This window comes from Pyrus communis, chromosome 6 (genome assembly GCF_963583255.1).
Source record: "Pyrus communis chromosome 6, drPyrComm1.1, whole genome shotgun sequence".
Classification (NCBI taxonomy): domain Eukaryota; kingdom Viridiplantae; phylum Streptophyta; class Magnoliopsida; order Rosales; family Rosaceae; genus Pyrus; species Pyrus communis.
This window is the reverse complement of record NC_084808.1, coordinates 18,224,091-18,241,187: the sequence shown is the minus strand read 5'-3', so window position 1 is coordinate 18,241,187 and position 17,097 is coordinate 18,224,091. Positions and strand designations below refer to the sequence as shown.

At 36.9% G+C, this 17,097-nt stretch overlaps 1 protein-coding gene across 1 annotated transcript; it reads left to right on the top strand.

Moving 5' to 3' along the window:
* The first annotated feature begins 395 nt into the window (after positions 1–395).
* On the top strand, positions 396–4,275 carry LOC137737175 (stem-specific protein TSJT1-like). The gene is made up of 5 exons (XM_068476575.1): positions 396–712; positions 2,940–3,180; positions 3,284–3,404; positions 3,568–3,677; positions 3,978–4,275. Exons 1-5 carry the CDS (start codon positions 510–512, stop codon positions 4,011–4,013), a joined length of 711 nt encoding a protein of 236 aa, XP_068332676.1. The 5' UTR covers positions 396–509; the 3' UTR covers positions 4,014–4,275.
* The last annotated feature ends 12,822 nt before the right edge of the window (positions 4,276–17,097 follow it).

Sequence of the window (17,097 nt, the reverse complement as noted above, 5' to 3'; positions counted from 1 at the left end):
TATATAAATAGAGAAACGCATTTATTTTTGAATTATTAATTACACAATTATCTCATTACTTACATAATAATATAATGTATCACTTCGGAATATAGTGAAAATCTCTCCACGATTCATCCCTAGGCTTGGTGGCTCGACATGTACTCGTGATGCTGGCTCGTCCGGGGGTCCCACACGGCACCCACAGGTTCGGGAATCATCGCCACCCGCAGGTCCCACCCACCACATGCCTCATCACCCTTGATTGGATTATTCCTTTGAAAAAAGCGAAAACAAACGAAAAAAAGAAAAGAAAAGAAAATTTCTATAAAAATTACAACAGAAAAAACGCACAATCATCGCTGGTACAAAGACGAGAATACCCTCGCCCTCTTCCTATATAATAAACCCTGCCCTTCCGTTGCTAGGGATCCCATTTCCGAGTTCTCTCTCAACTCCATAGAAACTAGAAGAAAAGAGTAGATTTTCCTTCTGTTTTTCTGTTTCGATATTTTAGTTAGAGATCAATCATGTTGGCTGTTTTCAGCAGCGCGATCGTGTCGCCGCCAGACGAGTTGGTGGCCGCTGGCAGCCGAACTCCGTCGCCGAAGACCACGGCGGCGTCGCTAGTCAACCGCTTCGTCCAGACAAATGTCGCCGCCGTCTCCATACAAGTCGGCGACGACGCTCAGCTGGCCTACAGTCACAGCAACGAGTCACCGTTACAGCCTAGGTAAGACAGACACACCGCATGTCGTTTCTCTACAACTTTATCTGTAAATCACACGCTGTAGGAGATTTATTAATCGAACTGGATCATGCAAACCACGCTCCAATTCGTAATTAATCAAACTGGAGTAAAATTGTCCAAAGCACTCATTTTTTTATTAGTTTTTTTTTTTTGGGATTTATTGTAATTAATTTTATATTTTGTGTGGCTGATTTGTTGATCACGGTTGGAGACTGTGATGATCATGATTGTGAAATCGTGATGATTTTTCTTGATCTGATTTTTCTCGGAGCTTTGGGATCAGCGAAGAGAGTTTTGGCGGTTAGTGCGGTGAGGGAGGTCTTGCATGACCGCCAGGGGATGTTATCTAGAAATAAGATTCTGTTGACTAGATTGTTCCGAATGAACCGCCACCCACTGGATGCTTCCACGTGTCAGGATCTAGTATAAGTTTCACAACAATAAAGTTACAAATGTTTGTGGGTTTTTGGTCCCTTCATTTTTTTTATAAATATTTCATTTTTGTCAAACATCTAATGTTAAAATCTTAAGTCAAATGTCATTGTACATATTTAACTTCAAAAATATTTCCAACCAAAGTATTATTTACTGATAGAATTTGAAGGCTTTCTGATTTAGAGTCAAATTTAACATTAATGTTAAATTTATTTTTAATTCATTTTAATAACAAATCTCTTATTCTACTAACATTTCAACTAATAAAAATTTGAAAATTTTAACGAAAAGTTCTCAGTAATGTTTACTTTAACGAAAAATCATATTTTTACACTAAAAAGTCAATGTTGATACTATTCAATTTACCTTTTATTTTGTCATTATTTTTAAAACTTAAAATTTTCAAACTCTTTTCATTAGTTTTTCTTAAAAAATTTGATTCTAGATTTTTTTTAATAATTACAATAATTTAAAACTCTTTAAATAATAAAATAACATTTGACAATTCGGTTGAAGAAAGTACAAAATTTGACATAAGACTTCATATTGCCACATCAACAATCATTTGTAATTTGACTTATATAATTTGACATCTCTTTTAGAGGTCGTCTTAGTTGTGGTAAATATTTAAAAGAAAACTAACGAAAAGTTTTCAAAATTTTTATTTTTAATCAAAATAACTAAATAATTGTGTAAGTAAATAGTATCAGAAGTGATTTTTATGTAAAAAATATTATTAACGTGAATAGTATCAAAAATGTTTCATTAAAACTTCCAATATTTGAAGGACCAACTAATATATATTGGGCTGTGTTGTCCGCTTATACTTTTTAGCTTTACATACTTTTTCATATTTTTTTAATTTATTTAATTTAATGATTGAGAATTGAGGTAAGTGTGAAAGTTAAAGAAAGGAGTGAAGCTATCACTAATTTATATATTTTTCAGACAAAAGGAAGCTCCGGGCCAAAAAAGCAGACAAAAAAGCTAATATGTTCTTTTTTAACCAGACAAGAAAAATTGTTTATTCATTAGGTTCTAAAAAAATATTTGGCATAAAATTAAGTGCAGTAACGTTTTAGGATTCGTAAAGCCAATCACACTTAATGAGACAAGAGATTTTGTTGTTTATATTAAGTTCTAAAAATCTTCTCTAAAAAAGTTAAAAGTTTTAAAATTATTATTCTTCCCAATCAATCTCAAAAGTCTCTTTTGAAATAAGAATATCAGTCTGGAAGTCTCCAAAGAATTGTAGTGGAAGGATCTGATGAGGAGGATGATGCAACCGAATATAGATTTAACTGGTGTCATGGGTTCAATACCTACATGATTCAAAAAGTAAACTAATTTGTTTAATAGCCAATTGGTGACAAAAGAATATAAGGATCGATATTGTTTGTCAGGTGTGTTTTTTTTTTTTTTTTTTTTTGGTTAACAACTGGTGTCAAGCTACGATTATCCATCATTTGCAAGCCCAGAAAGGCTATGGGGATCATTGCTGTTTGTTAGGTGTGATTTGATGCAAAGAAGATGGCAAGATGATGTGTCATGGAGGTCCCTTAAGGAACATGCTCTGTTTTTATCATTTCTTTTATTTTACCTATAGAGATTAAAACTTATATTAGTACTAATTTATTAGATCACAAATTAATTTATGGCTTGCATCATTGAAGGACACAGACAGTAACAGTTGTTTCCATAGGTGAGGAGAGTTGGGATCATATTGTTAACTTGTACATGGACTTGTTTGGTCTAATCATGTGAAAGTTTTCAGGTCATTTGCAGTGAAGGATGAGATATTCTGCTTGTTTGAGGGAGCACTTGACAACTTGGGAAGTTTGAGGCAGCAATATGGACTAGCCAAGTCTGCAAATGAAGTGATTTTGGTGATCGAGGCTTACAAGGCCCTGCGCGATCGCGCGCCTTACCCGCCAAACCATGTTGTTGGCCACCTCAGTGGAAACTTTGCTTTCATAGTATTTGACAAGTCCACGTCAACCGTGTTTGTGGCATCTGTAAGTCATCCTTCCACACCAAGCAAACAATGATCTGCCTTGGTAAAGCTAATAGATTTGATTCGCATCTAACAACAATTGGGTTTGGTTGTAATTGTGACAGGACCAATTTGGCAAGATTCCGCTCTCGTGGGGAATTACTGCTGATGGATATGTGGCCTTTGCTGATGATGTAGAACTGCTTAAGGGTGCTTGTGGCAAGTCGCTTGCTTCATTCCCGCAAGGTGCGTAAAAGTTTTAGTGGATGCATCAGGATCCAAGTGGCACCTAAGTCTTTGAGTTTTTGGTCCACCAGTAATTTGACAAATTATGGCATGATGTATGAGTAGTTACAAAAAAAAAAAGAAGACCGTTCTTTGTTAATAATGGTGTTATTAATTTGTACAGGATGTTTCTACTCCACGACGGTTGGAGGACTGAGAAGCTTTGAGAATCCTAAAAGTAAGATCACTGCTGTGCCTGCTACTGATGAAGAGATATGGGGTGCAACATTTAAGGTAAATAAAAAAGTGCCTATTTTTCGTTTTGGTAAGAGAATAGACTAAATTCTGAGCAAAAAGAAAAAAGTGCATGTTTTGAAGATGAAGGTTGTCCATTGATTTGAGGATCATTTAGAAGATCTGATGAAGCCAGTGACTAGGGCCAGGCATTCGTGATTGCAAACCCCTCTTCCATCCCTATAGTTGTACAATTTATTTACAGGGACTAGGACCAGGACTAGGCCATGAAAATTCACCAACTTTATTAATGTTGATTTGGACCACATTTGTCGTCAACTTAACGGGGCGAAATTTCAGGTGGAAGGGCCATCAGTTTTTGCAGCCACAAAGTAGAAGTTTTTCCAGATAGAGTACTGTATCGTCGAGCCTTCAAAATCTGAATCTGTATCGGTTTCGATGGGGAAGGTTTTTACATGGCGTTGGGTGCAAGGCACACATCAGGAGCCATGTCAATAGCTGAACAAGTGAGTGAGTGTTGATAAGAGTGTTTCTCGTGTAGTTTCTGCTGCTTGTATCCTAAGCTTCTATTACCAATGTACAGCTATGCTTTTGTTTAATTAATAATATTGTTGTATTAAGGTTTGGAGTTATTTAATCGGGATCAATCCACATTTATAATGCAATTGCTTCTTCTCCGTTGAATGATTGAATGAATGAATGAATAAATTCTAATCAAGAGTTGCCATTGGAAGAGAGAAAAGAAAAGAAAAGAGGCTGAATAATTTGGCTTAATTCAGTGTTGACTAGGGCTAGTTGAGTATTGCTATGCTTTTTAAAAAAACTGTTTGGGACAAACATTGTAAGTGTCATGCCCCGATTCCGACATACGTCCAATATCAACACGTGACGTCACCGCATTCTTGTTTATCTATCATGTATCGCCTCTGGAACAAGACCAAAACACAATCAATGATTTAACCATGCAGTCATTTCCTTTTATTTCATGGTTGCATCTAACATTGCTTTAGACTACCTACGTACCCCAAGAAGGGATCAAGTTATTTGTAGTTCACCTTTCACTGCACTCTGATGTTTATCACAGTATGTTCTAACAAAAAGACATAGCATTCCTCCATCAACTATTGGAGCTTGACAAGCATGAATTACTAGATTCAGGACTACATAACAACCCACATGACATTCAAGATTTCCATTTTCTCAATCATATAAATCACTATGTTTTCACATGATACCTCAATCCATAGCATGTAACATATCAAAGAATCAATGAAGCACAATAATATACTCAAGCCACATTGATCAACTAATCTAATCATAATAATAAAAATCATATCCAACGTCATTCCACAATCACGTCAATTAATCAATTCCACGTATCAAAGATGCACGATATTAACATTTAACCACATTAATTAATCAATGAGATAACATATCATTTCACAAATTTAATTAAAAACTCAACATAATTCCCTATTTGGATTATGAGTAATAACATGGTAAATCAAATTTATATTCACAAGGTCTAATGTGGGTAATTCTCATTCACTCGAATCTAGAGTTCCAAACTAACCTTATGGAAATGAGCAAAAGTAAGGATTCCGGACCACTCAACGGAATCCAACTAAAATATGGCACCTACCAAAATGTACCAAGTACAACTAATCCTCATAACCCCTAGAATGCATATGGTCCCCCATTGCGGATATACCAAGTAGAACCATAGGCATAATCTACCCCTGCAGGTACTGATCACCCATCGCGGATATACCAAGCATGATCACCCCTGAAATACGTACGGTCCCTCATTGCGGATATACCAAGCAGGACAACATCCTAACTCTAGGTCGTGATCACCCATTGCTGATAAACCAAGCAGAACCATAGGCATAGTCTAATAATGTAGGCAGTGATCACCCATCGTGGATATACCAAGTATGATCACCCCTAACATATGTACAGTCCCCCATCGCGGATATACCAAGTGGGACTGTATCCTATAGCTCTAAGTAGTGATCACCTATCGTGGATATACCAAACATGATCACTTCTAGAATGTGTATGGTCCCCCAATGCGGATAAACCAAGCAGAACCATAAGCATGGTCTAATTGTGCAAGCGGTGATCACCCATCATGGATATACCAAACAAGAAAACAATTCCATTCCTTTCAAATTTTACATGTATATATAAGTATTCGTTCAACTTCAAACATATGCAAAAGTTTTGATAATGTTAAACCAATGAGATCTTAATTAGATAATCAATACATATAACAATTACCATATATGCTTACAAAATTTATATCCATAAGAAACAAATCCATTGCCAACAAAAATGTCTAAATCCAACAGTAACAATCTAAAAAAACCATACATGCATACAGAAACCATACATATATGTCACACCATCACAGAACATACACACCAAATCAAAGAAGGCAACAGACTCTTAGCACAATTATTACAACTAGCACATGGTATGATTTTGTAAAATTACAACCATAATATTATAAGAGTGACAGTTAAAAGAAAGTCATGCATCCCTTAATAAAAGAGCCTCCCATATAAATGTTGAGTGCAACCGAATATATCTTTGTCTCTAATTCTTTCATTGCATGTGTGATTACACAATATAGTCTCTCTAGCAGGAACATTCGCAAAATCAATACTATTAGAGGCTATATTACCAGGTACAACAAAAGAACAAACAAAAGAAGAGAAAATAGATATCATTATATATTGGAATGCTATTGGTATGATGGCTCTATAGTATTTTTCTCAAACCCTTTATAGCATCAGAAATTACAAACTTTTGGAATGTGCTTTTAGCTTATCAAATAAGCCTATTATAGTCATAATTCAGCTCCACTTTTCATCATAATTACCAAATTATGATTAAGAAAAATACATTAAAAGCATAATCATATATTTCATATTTTTACTAAAACTTGAACCTGGGGTATAAATGGCAAGGTCAGGCCACCCATTGGCCCCATTCCAGCAGCTTGAGGTTGAAGAATCACCATTTTGCAAGCCCATACAACTCCCTGGATTCCCATTGCTCTGATCATGCTCTGAGATTTTCGATTCCTCCCCTCCTTGAGACTTGGAGTTGATGAGATAATGTGGGAGTAGAAACAGAGAGAGTTCTACGAAAGAGAGTGAGGGTTTCTTTCCCCCGTCCCCCCGAGCCAAGAGAGAACCCGGAACCAAAGAGGGGCGTGGACCCCAATGAACCCAAATAACCACTAGATTTATCTAGAAATGGAGGGATTTTACCAATAATACCCTTGACTTTAAAGTCCCGTAAAAACTTTGTTCTAAAACCAAATCTCGTTCCGCCTGCGCCCACAGGTTCCCAGCAATGAGTACTAATATATTATACATAGTGTGACTTCGTAAGGTCTACGAATTTTCCATTGATCAATAACCAAAATTCAAACTTCGTAATTAGTTTAAGTAAAATCTAGAATTAATAAAATTAAAATATATTCCAGAAAATAATATAAAGTCCTGCTAATACATAATACGTCAATTATAGTTGCCATTTGAAAATTTCTTTAATTGGGCACTAATATGCTTTGAAAAAAAAAACATTGTTTTTAGAAACATAGTAGACCCTACTTCTGTTTTTCAATTGTCATTGACATCAGTTTAAAGAAAAGAAAAAACTTTTTATTTGTTTTACCAAACACATTTGATGTTCCAGATTTTTTAAATAAGCTCCTTTTTTTTATAGCACCACAATCACAAACCAATCCTCAATAATTAGCCGAACCGAATTGGATAAACCATGTAATGATTGGTATCGACATTTCACGATAAATGTTTACATGAAGACATTGTTAGAAGAAGGAAAAAAAAAATTTGGTAAGTTTTACATGTAGCAAACCTGCACTTCTCATTTCAAGTATTAGAAGATGGGAACGTTCTCTTCCGAAACGACATGGGATGTAAACGTTTTGGCCCTTTTGGAATGGTGAAAACCAAAGAGTACTCCCACTTTTTGTGTTTAAAAGCAGAAATCCATTCGACTCAGGCATTTCTCTGCAATTCATGTTTCTTCTTCTGAATCTTCTCAAACCCTACCGATTCTTTCAGTCAGATTTCAAGAAATTCCTTTATTTCTCAGTAAAATTTAATTACCCTTTTGTTCTCAAACCGTTTCACCATGCCGGATTTGCTCACTTTGCTGTCCGGACAAGCGTTTGTGGTTGGAAGAGTTGGGACCCAAATTATATACTACGATGTACTTGATGCGTTCAGAGATATGGTGTTCGAAGATCAAGAAAATGCCATATTCATTGTCTGGGTCAAAACGTTATTGAGACATACTGGTTCTATTTTTCAAGGAGTTCAATTTTGTAAATGTGATTTAATTTGGCTTATTTTCTAGATAAATTGTAATTTATATTTAATTGAGTATGTAATTGATCTTGTAATTATCATGCAAGATCTCATGTCAATTTGTTTTATTAGTCTAGCCTGTTAGGATTAGATTGGCCGGTCAAAGATGATGGCAATCACATCAATTGATCGTTGGAGAAAATAAAGGGATTGGACGTGAATATTAATTGAGGAAGGACTTTCTAGTCCAAGAAAAGTGTGTAAGGTCACCTATAAATAGGTCATTCACACTCAAAGGAAGACATCTTTTGCAACGCAAAAATATCCATATTGCATTTCAGTGAGCAAAGGAAGCTGTTCTGCACATCATTCAAATCCAATTGTGTGCAACCCTGCTGTGTGCATCATACGTTCAAGATTGAGAGGACAAGGCTCACTAGGTTGTGTACCTAGGTCTCGTATGAATCTTGTAAAGTCTTCATCTTTTCCTTAGTGGATTATTGTTGGCAATCTTGCCTGTTCGAGCAGGAAATCTCGCTAGGAGGGGTCCCTGGCTTGAGCACATAGCTCCCCGAGGAGTTGGCACCTTGGTTGGTTGTCAGGCTCCTTCTTGTTGAGATGCTGCAAGAAGATGACAAAGTTAGTTCTGAAAGGTGCCTTTGTGGGGCCCTAGGTGTAGGCCTTAAGGCTCACAATAAAAACCAACTAAGTGCTTAGGCGTGCCACTGCCATCTCGGTATGGCAGATGCCTAACAAGTGTATTTAAGCCGATTACTTACTCCTCAAGTTATTCTGACTTCTTGTTATCAAAGGAATATCGTAGATGGGTTAAGTCTATATTAAGTTCTTTTCTATGCCTTGAGATCAAGGACTTTTGGTTGTTTATCTTGTATGCTTAAAGGGTGTAGGTCTAAATCTGATTAAGTCATCGGTTTAATTCACATTTAGTCTTCTTATGATAGTAAAACCACTAAGTGAACCAGATCTGAGAACTGATGGAACTTTAGTTCATCAAAACACTAGAAATGACTTGAATATATACTGGGGAATACATCATAACACCAGATCTATTAACTTAAAGACAAAACAAAGAGTTGGGCAAGATTTCACCTTGTCGGGCAAGGTTTAAATGTCTTGCGGTCTCTTCTCTTTGTAGTTACAAGGGGTTAAGTACTAAAGCAGGATGAGTTGTGAACAAGTTTACATAAAAGAATCGATACTATAGCATTTAGGAAAGGTAGCAAAGCTTTTACACTAGACAAAAGATGCCTTTTTAAGAGGAGTCTAAGGCTAAAAGGGTACATAATTTGGACAAATCACAGCTTTCTGGGTATTTGCTGGACTGAGAAGCAAGTTGTGTGTTTGTTTGTTTGATTAGTTGAGTATCCTAGTCTCTGGGGCCTCTTCCTCCTTTTATAGACGAATTACCCCGACTATACAGTTTCTGCTCTTGCCCGAAAGTAATTGAAGGGTAGTGAGTCATCAGCATTTTTACATGTTCTGCCATTCAGAAAGTGCTTTTGGGCCAAGAGTAGGTGGATTTCCATCGGTTATCACTTCTCTTGTAAGCACCTAGCCGTTGTATTAAAAGGGGAGCTGTCATATTGTCTCGAGATGGGTATCTGGGCTTGACTCTAGGCCTTAGATGATGGGCCTAATCATGATTCAACTCATACAAGAGAAGCAGTTAATGCAGCTCTTAATGATGTTCAAGACACTTCATCTCAATCACTCCAAACTAGTGCAAAACAAGTTCAAAGGGATCAAAAGTCCACTAATATCATTGGTTCTTTAGATGATGAAGACTAGGCGACAAGTGGCCGAAAAGATCAGTTTTGTGTGCTATGTGTCTTTACTTGAACTCAAAAATGTCAATGAAGCAATTGTGGATGATGATTGGATAACTGCCATGTAAGAGGAACTTAATCAGTTCACTCGTAAAGATGTTTGTTACCTTGTCCCTCATCCAAAAGACACCAATATAATTGGTACCAAATAGATCTTTAGAAATAAGACAGATGAGAAAGAGAATGTAGTCAGAAACAAAGCAAGGCTCGTTGCACAAGGCTACACATAAGTTGAAGGGCTTGATTTTGATGAAACATTTGCTCCGATGGCGCATTTGGAATCAATGAGATTACTGCTAGCTGTGGCCTATCACCTTCAGTTTGTATCAAATGGATGTCAAGAGTGCATTCCTTAATGGCTTCCTCAAAGAGGAAGTATATGTTGAACAGCCTGCAGACTTCAAAGATCCTTTCCATCCTAACCACGTGTATAGACTAAAAAAGGCTCTGTACGGACTGAAACAGGCTCTTCGAAAATGATACACCAAGGGTGCAATTGACAAAACCTTGTTTGTCAAACTGGTTAAAATTGATTTAACTGTTGCATAAGTTTATGTAGATGATATTGTTTTTGGTTCTACTTCTGAAAGTTTGGTTGTTGAGTTCACTTATGTTATGCAAAATGAGTTTGAAATGAGTATGTGTGGTGAATTGAATTATTTTCTGGGTTTGCAGGTACAACAAATGAAGAATGGCATGTTTCTTTCACAAACCAAGTATGCAAAAGATTTAGTCAAAAAGTTTGGACTTGAAGCAACCAAACCTGTGCGAAATCCAATGAGTACCACCGATAAACTTCACAAAGATGAATCTAGACCAAATGTTGATCATACTCTGTATTGAAAAATGATGGGGAGTTTACTTTATTTTACTGCAAGTCGTCCTGATATTTCATCTAGTGTTGGTGTTTGTGCTCGTTTTCAATCATGTGCAAAACAATCTCATTTGACTGTTGTTAAACGAAAATGCAATATGTGAATGGAACATTGAATTATGGGATTTACTACTCATTTGAGTCAAATATTGAAATTGCAGAATATTCGGACGCAAATTGGGCAGGTAACATCGATGATCGGAATAGCACATCTGGTGGTTGTTTCTATCTTGGCAACAATCTGGTTGCTTGGTATAGCAAGAAGCAGAATTGTGTCTCTCTCTCCACAGCAGAAGCTAAGTACATTGCCACTGGAAGTTGTTGCACACAAGTGTTGTGGACGAAACAAATGCTTTGTGACTACGGTTTGGTACAAGGGAAGTTAATCATTTTATGTGATATATCAAAGTGCCATAAACATCTTGAAAATTCTAGTTAAACACTCATGCACTAAGCACATAGATATCCGTCATCGTTTCATTCATGACTTAGTTGAAGATGATATACTTGCACTTGAGTACGTACCCACTAATAAGCAACTAGCCGATATCTTTACCAAGGCCCTTGATAGTAATAGATTTGAACAACTTCGGAAATCAATTGTTGTATGTTCTATTAAGAATTAATTCCTTTAACTCTGAGTTTTCTTTTTGCATAATCATAGTGTGCTTGCATGTAGAATAGGAATGTGTGTTTTGCATTATCGGTTGTTTTAAGTTTTAATATCGAATAGGAGTGTGTTCTACATAATCATAATTTGCTTGCATGTATAATAGGTTTGCTTGTAACATTCCATCCATGATCTAATCTGGTGAAATTTTCTTGAACTGAGATTGGCTTCCAATTTTAAATAAATGTCGACCTGAAATACTATTTCTCTTGGTTCTTCTTATCTCAACTCTCAAATTTTTTTGTGACTCAGTTAATATTGTGAGACCCATCCACTCTTGCTCATTTCCATTATAATATAACGTGAAAAGTGTGCAAATTTGGGAACACAATGGAAAAAGCTACCTTTGTGTGGGTGTGAAAGCTCCATAAAGAAGACGCCTGTGTAAAATTTGACAGTCTTCTAAACTATATGGGAAGGGCTACCCCTCACACTAGAGTGAAAGCCACCATTAAAAGAGATGATGCACTGCGTGGGTTGGTCCTCTCTCATTTTTGAAGGAGTTGATAGATGCTTGCATCTCCTCTCGCCCCTTTCCAGTTAATAGTCAATATTCGTCCAATTAATTTTGTGCAAATAATATATATACATTTTTATAGCTTGATGTGGAGTATCACCTATTTTGAATGCCACCATTATACAATAACACTCAAGAGTTTATGTAAGACATGTTCACATTTGTTTCTCATTCTCTAACTAAAAAGGCTCTGCTTGAAACTCACTTTTTGATGATCAAGGGGTAGGATCTGCATTTCATAATGTGTGATTGATAACTCATATCATGTTTGACTCTTGTTTTTGGAATTATGATCAACACTTCTTACACTGGTTGAATTCCCTAGTATGTTCTAAAACCAGGTTTCTTCCCCTGACTGTGTTGATATTGGCTCATTTGGCTCATTAGTGTTTTTCTTGCACTTGATTTTACAAATGTGTGTACTTTCCGCTGCCTCTGAGCATTGTTATCTCTCATGTTGCACCACATGGACCTAATACTCCAATTCCTTAGCTTTTTATTTTCTTTTATACTTTGGCTTTTTTCTGGACAAAAAAGGGGGAGTAGTTTATTTAGTTGTTTAGGGGGAGTCATTTGGTCTAATGCATACTACTCTGATTTTGAATTTATATATGAAACTAATGGATTTAGGGGGAGTCATTTGTTCTAATGCATATTACTCTGATCTAATATTTCTCTTAACGTAAACATGTAGATGTAGGACTACAGTGGCTGAGCAAAATCACATGACAGGATTTTTGGCTTGGTTTATCGTGGGTTTTTGTCTAGAAAATGCCAAAGGAGGAGATTGTAAATGTGATTTAATTAAGCTTATTTTCTAGACAAATTGTAATTTATATTTAATTGAGTATGTAATTTATATTGCAATTATCATACAAGATCTCATGTCAATTAGTTTTATTAGTCCAGCCTTTTAGGACTAGATTAGTCAGTCAAAGATGATGGCAATCACATCAACTAATTATTGGATAAAATAAAGGAATTGGACGTGAAGATTAATTGAGGAAGGACTTTCTAGTCTAAGAAAAGTGTGTAAGGTCACCTATTTAATAGGTCCTTCATACTCAAGGGAGGACATCTTTTGCAACGCAGAATGTCCGTATTGCATTTGAGCGAGCAAAGGAAGTTGTTCTGCACTTCATTCAAATCCAACTGTGTGCAACCATGTTGTGTGCATCAGACGTTCAAGATTGAGAGGACAAGGCTCGCTAGTTTGTGTACCTGGGTTTCGTATGAATCTTGTAACGTCTTCATCTTTTCCTTACTGGATTATGGTTGGCAATCTTGCCCAAGGGTTTTTCTCTCTGAGGTTTTTCCCCTTGTAAAGCTAATTCTTGTGTGTTCGCTATTTTTCTATTTTGTTTTGTCTTTATCAGTTCTTTGCATAGAACAAGTTTAAAATTGACATTCAATCTTAATTTATCTAAATTACGATGAGAGAAATTCTAACTCAAGCATAGAAGAAAAGCACAATGTTCGAGCCAACTTGGCTAAATCATAAATTTGCTTTTTAAAATGATTTTAATAAAGATGCTTATATACCCGTAAGGGATATTGTTTGACCCGGGGTCAAATATACGCTAATGTTTCATATTGTGCAGAAGTCGCGTTCTTATTATTAATGTCTGGTGGGAGTAGGGTTGCTTCTGGTTTGGTAACCAAATTGAAAATGCCAAACCAAAAATTGAACCCCTTAGGCTTATACAGGCCTCCTCCCTTGTAGAACCTCGGCCTCTTTCTCTTGAAGTTGAACTAGTAGTAGAACGTGAAGGTGGACATTGTTAAGTCGTTGGATGTATGAGGCGGTGAAAAAGGCAATTCAGTTGGGTACCCCATGAGGATGATACCTCCACTCCACTATTTAAATCTTTTCTAGGAAACGAGCCCAAAAGCTTTGATGGGCTTCCAAAGTTGCTATTTAGGAGTAGATTTCTGGGTTTCCTTCCAATTTTAGTTGGGAGTTGGACTCCTTGTTAGATTAGTTGTTGGGTTTTCTTTTCACATTATGTACAAAGTCGGGGGGCTGCCAACATAAGAAAACTAGTAGGAAAAAAAAAATTGATGATCTTGGTTTTGAAGATGCAAAGAGGCTGGCCATTAGATCACAAGTTGATATCGATCATCAGCCAGATGAAGAAGAAAAACTAATTGAATATGTTGATGACGATGGGGATCTGGTCGCAAGGAAATTGTTGGCTCTTCAGAAAAAGGAGGAAATTGTAGCACAACCACAAGCAGTAGCACATGTAGTTGCCTCCGCCGCCACCTCGCCTCCGCCTCCGCCTCCACCTCCACCTTTAGACTACTTCAGGCTCGACATGACCGCCTCTGAGTGGTTCTGCCAGCTTAACAACTGCGCTGCCATCCGATAGGCCGAAGAGGCCCTCAAGAAGGGGTTGTTTACCGAGCCACTGGATATAAGCGATGATTCAAACTGCCGCAGCCAAAATAAAGGTCCTTTCTGCTTCTGTGATGTCTGCTGCGAGTTGCGCCGTGGTTTTTACACTTATTACAACAGCTGCTCCCCGGACTGTTATGAGGTCTATGCGGAAAAAATGAGACGGGACACCTGGGCCTGTATACTTGCTTCTAATCCTGAAGCAACCCCTGATGTTGCTCTTTCTGAGGCAGCTGACGCTGGCGCTCGACTCACAGCTCATTGGTACCGGTACCTGGAATTGATCGGGAATTGATGTAGCTGCGCCGTGTGCACCAACTGCTGATTGTCCGTCTATTTAATCTAACAGTTTATATATGATCTTGTTTGTTCAAATTTTGAAAATAAAGAACAAAAAATCGTGCTTTCTTTCAAGATTTTCTTATTTCTTTCTATTCAGATGCAGTTTTCACTTTCATTTCTTCCAATATTTATTGATCTTCATATGTACACGCATGTGTTCATGAGCTTTGTGGTAAGTTCATGCGTCTTCAACAAGTCACGTCGTAATTTATTTTCTGTGTCATAGCTAGTCATGAGCTTTGTGGTAAATTCATGCGTCATAACCCGGCCGCCTCAGGCTGTAGATATTAGAGCATTTGAATCTCGTGCCTGTTTCTGTACCTACTACTAATCGAGAAACTGTTGAACCCGAATGTAATGGAATGTCTGTTGGGGATACGCTGAGATTAATTCACATTTATCTATTAATCGTTGTTCTCCTTTCTTTCTTCCTGGTTTCTTACCTCTGAAATGTTTCTTCTCAAAAACGTTAGTCGAACAGCAGCCAGAAAACCAGGGAACAGAAGAGGTCTACTTTTCACCTGCAACATCAAACATTCCAAATGGTCTAGATCACCCTCGTCTAAATTTAGGGGCCAACAAACAATCGCCTGAGGAAGCACGGAGGAGAAAAGCCTCTCCCAGAAGCTTACCATGGTGTCCAAGGTAAGAATACTCTTGCTGCTCGTTTATTCAAATATCATTGCAAAGGAAATGGGAAAGAAAACCAAGATAACTGGTCTTTGCGTTTCTAAGGAACTAATTAGGCTAAGCAACAAGCTTTTCCCTTATTAATCTTGGCTTCTCTGGATGGTGTTCTAATTTCCACTCTATATTTGGACTGGTTGCTAATCTAATCCAACCAAGGGCGTTTTCTAATCTCAAGTGCTTCAGGTGTTGCAATAAGTTTCGTTATGTTGTTATCTTGGTTACCCATCCCCCCACCCCTCCCCCCGCCTCGCATGAGTTATTGATCAGATGGAAAGTTATTGTGCCTAGATTCTAGAAGCAGGTTTCAAACATGCTTGTCATGTTCGACTATACTCAGATACCATTCGTTTGGGATTTGGATAGAGTTTTCTTTAACATCTGCATTTCCTGATTTAAGCTGCATCCAACTTTAAAGCTTCGGTATGATTTTCGTTATTTTTAAGTATATGGTAGAGGTTTTAAAGCATGACATTGTTTGTTTAACGTGCAGCAGACATCGGTATCATTGACAAGTTGGTGGATATTTACCTACTTTTCTTCTGATTTTAGCTGCATTCGACCTTGAGGGGATTTTGTGCTGCTGAGTTATGGTTTTGTTGGTTTGTGTTTCTTATAATTTGGTTTCGTTTTATCTCTTTGAGTGTGTTTTTATGCTCCAATTCGGATGAGTTTTGCCTTTAACTACGGTATACAAACAAAAAAGAGGGAGAACCATCTAAAAATATTGAAAGTTCACCCCAAGTTAGGATCATCCAAGTAAAGCCGCAAGTTACCCAAGGACAGAAAGATGCGAAGCCAGGAATTGACGGGAGAAGAGGCGAAGTTAAAAGAGTGCAAGGTTTAAAAGAATAGCAACAATCAAATCCTTTTATATAGTAATGTCTTCTGTAATTTATCAATACAAACAAATTACAATTATTACCGATAAGGTTTCATATTATGAAAACGTCTCATAATAGGCTCATTATCAATAAAAGCAAATACATCTGTCTCAATGCAAACAAGCATGATATCACTCAACTATTGATCTTCCATTTTGTTACGCAATGGTGTTTTCATAATCTTTATAGCAAAAAAAACTCTCTCCACCGAAGCGGTTGCAACAAGTAACACCAAAGTCAACGTAAAAAGCTTATACACTAACATATAGTTTGCATACCTCCCGGTCTTCACCAACTCCTTTGCAAGATCACCAATTCCTCTCAATGATGAAAACTCACTATGCATCGTCATATCGTGAATGTAATTGTCAAGTTGAATTGAAAGATTCATGAGGTCCATATCGTGAATGTAATATGCATATTAACTAATCCAACCAACAATTCAATTAATTAATACCAATAAGCATACAAATTATTCAATAAATAGAAATTCACTACAACTAATCATATGAATCAATTATGTAATAATTCAATTAATTAATCAATCAATAAGTCAATTAATTGCTGCTGAGTGGAAGGTTGAAAAGAAAAAAAAAAAAAAAAAGGGATAGAGAGAGAGACTGAAGGGAACGGGGAACAGAGAAGTCTGAACAGAAGTTAGGAACCCTATATTTTTTTTTTCTTCTAACATATACGAAACGGTGCTGTTTCGTTTTATTTTTTTTAAAATCTTTTTAACAGGACCAAAACGACGTCATTTTGGCCTGGAGGTTTAAAAAAAAAAAACAATTGAATCAACTCTGCTGCTGTGCAGCAAAATTAGTCCCAGACACCAATTTTTGCAGATCTCCAATCCCATTTTCCGGCAATGGGAGGGACAGCCACCACTCT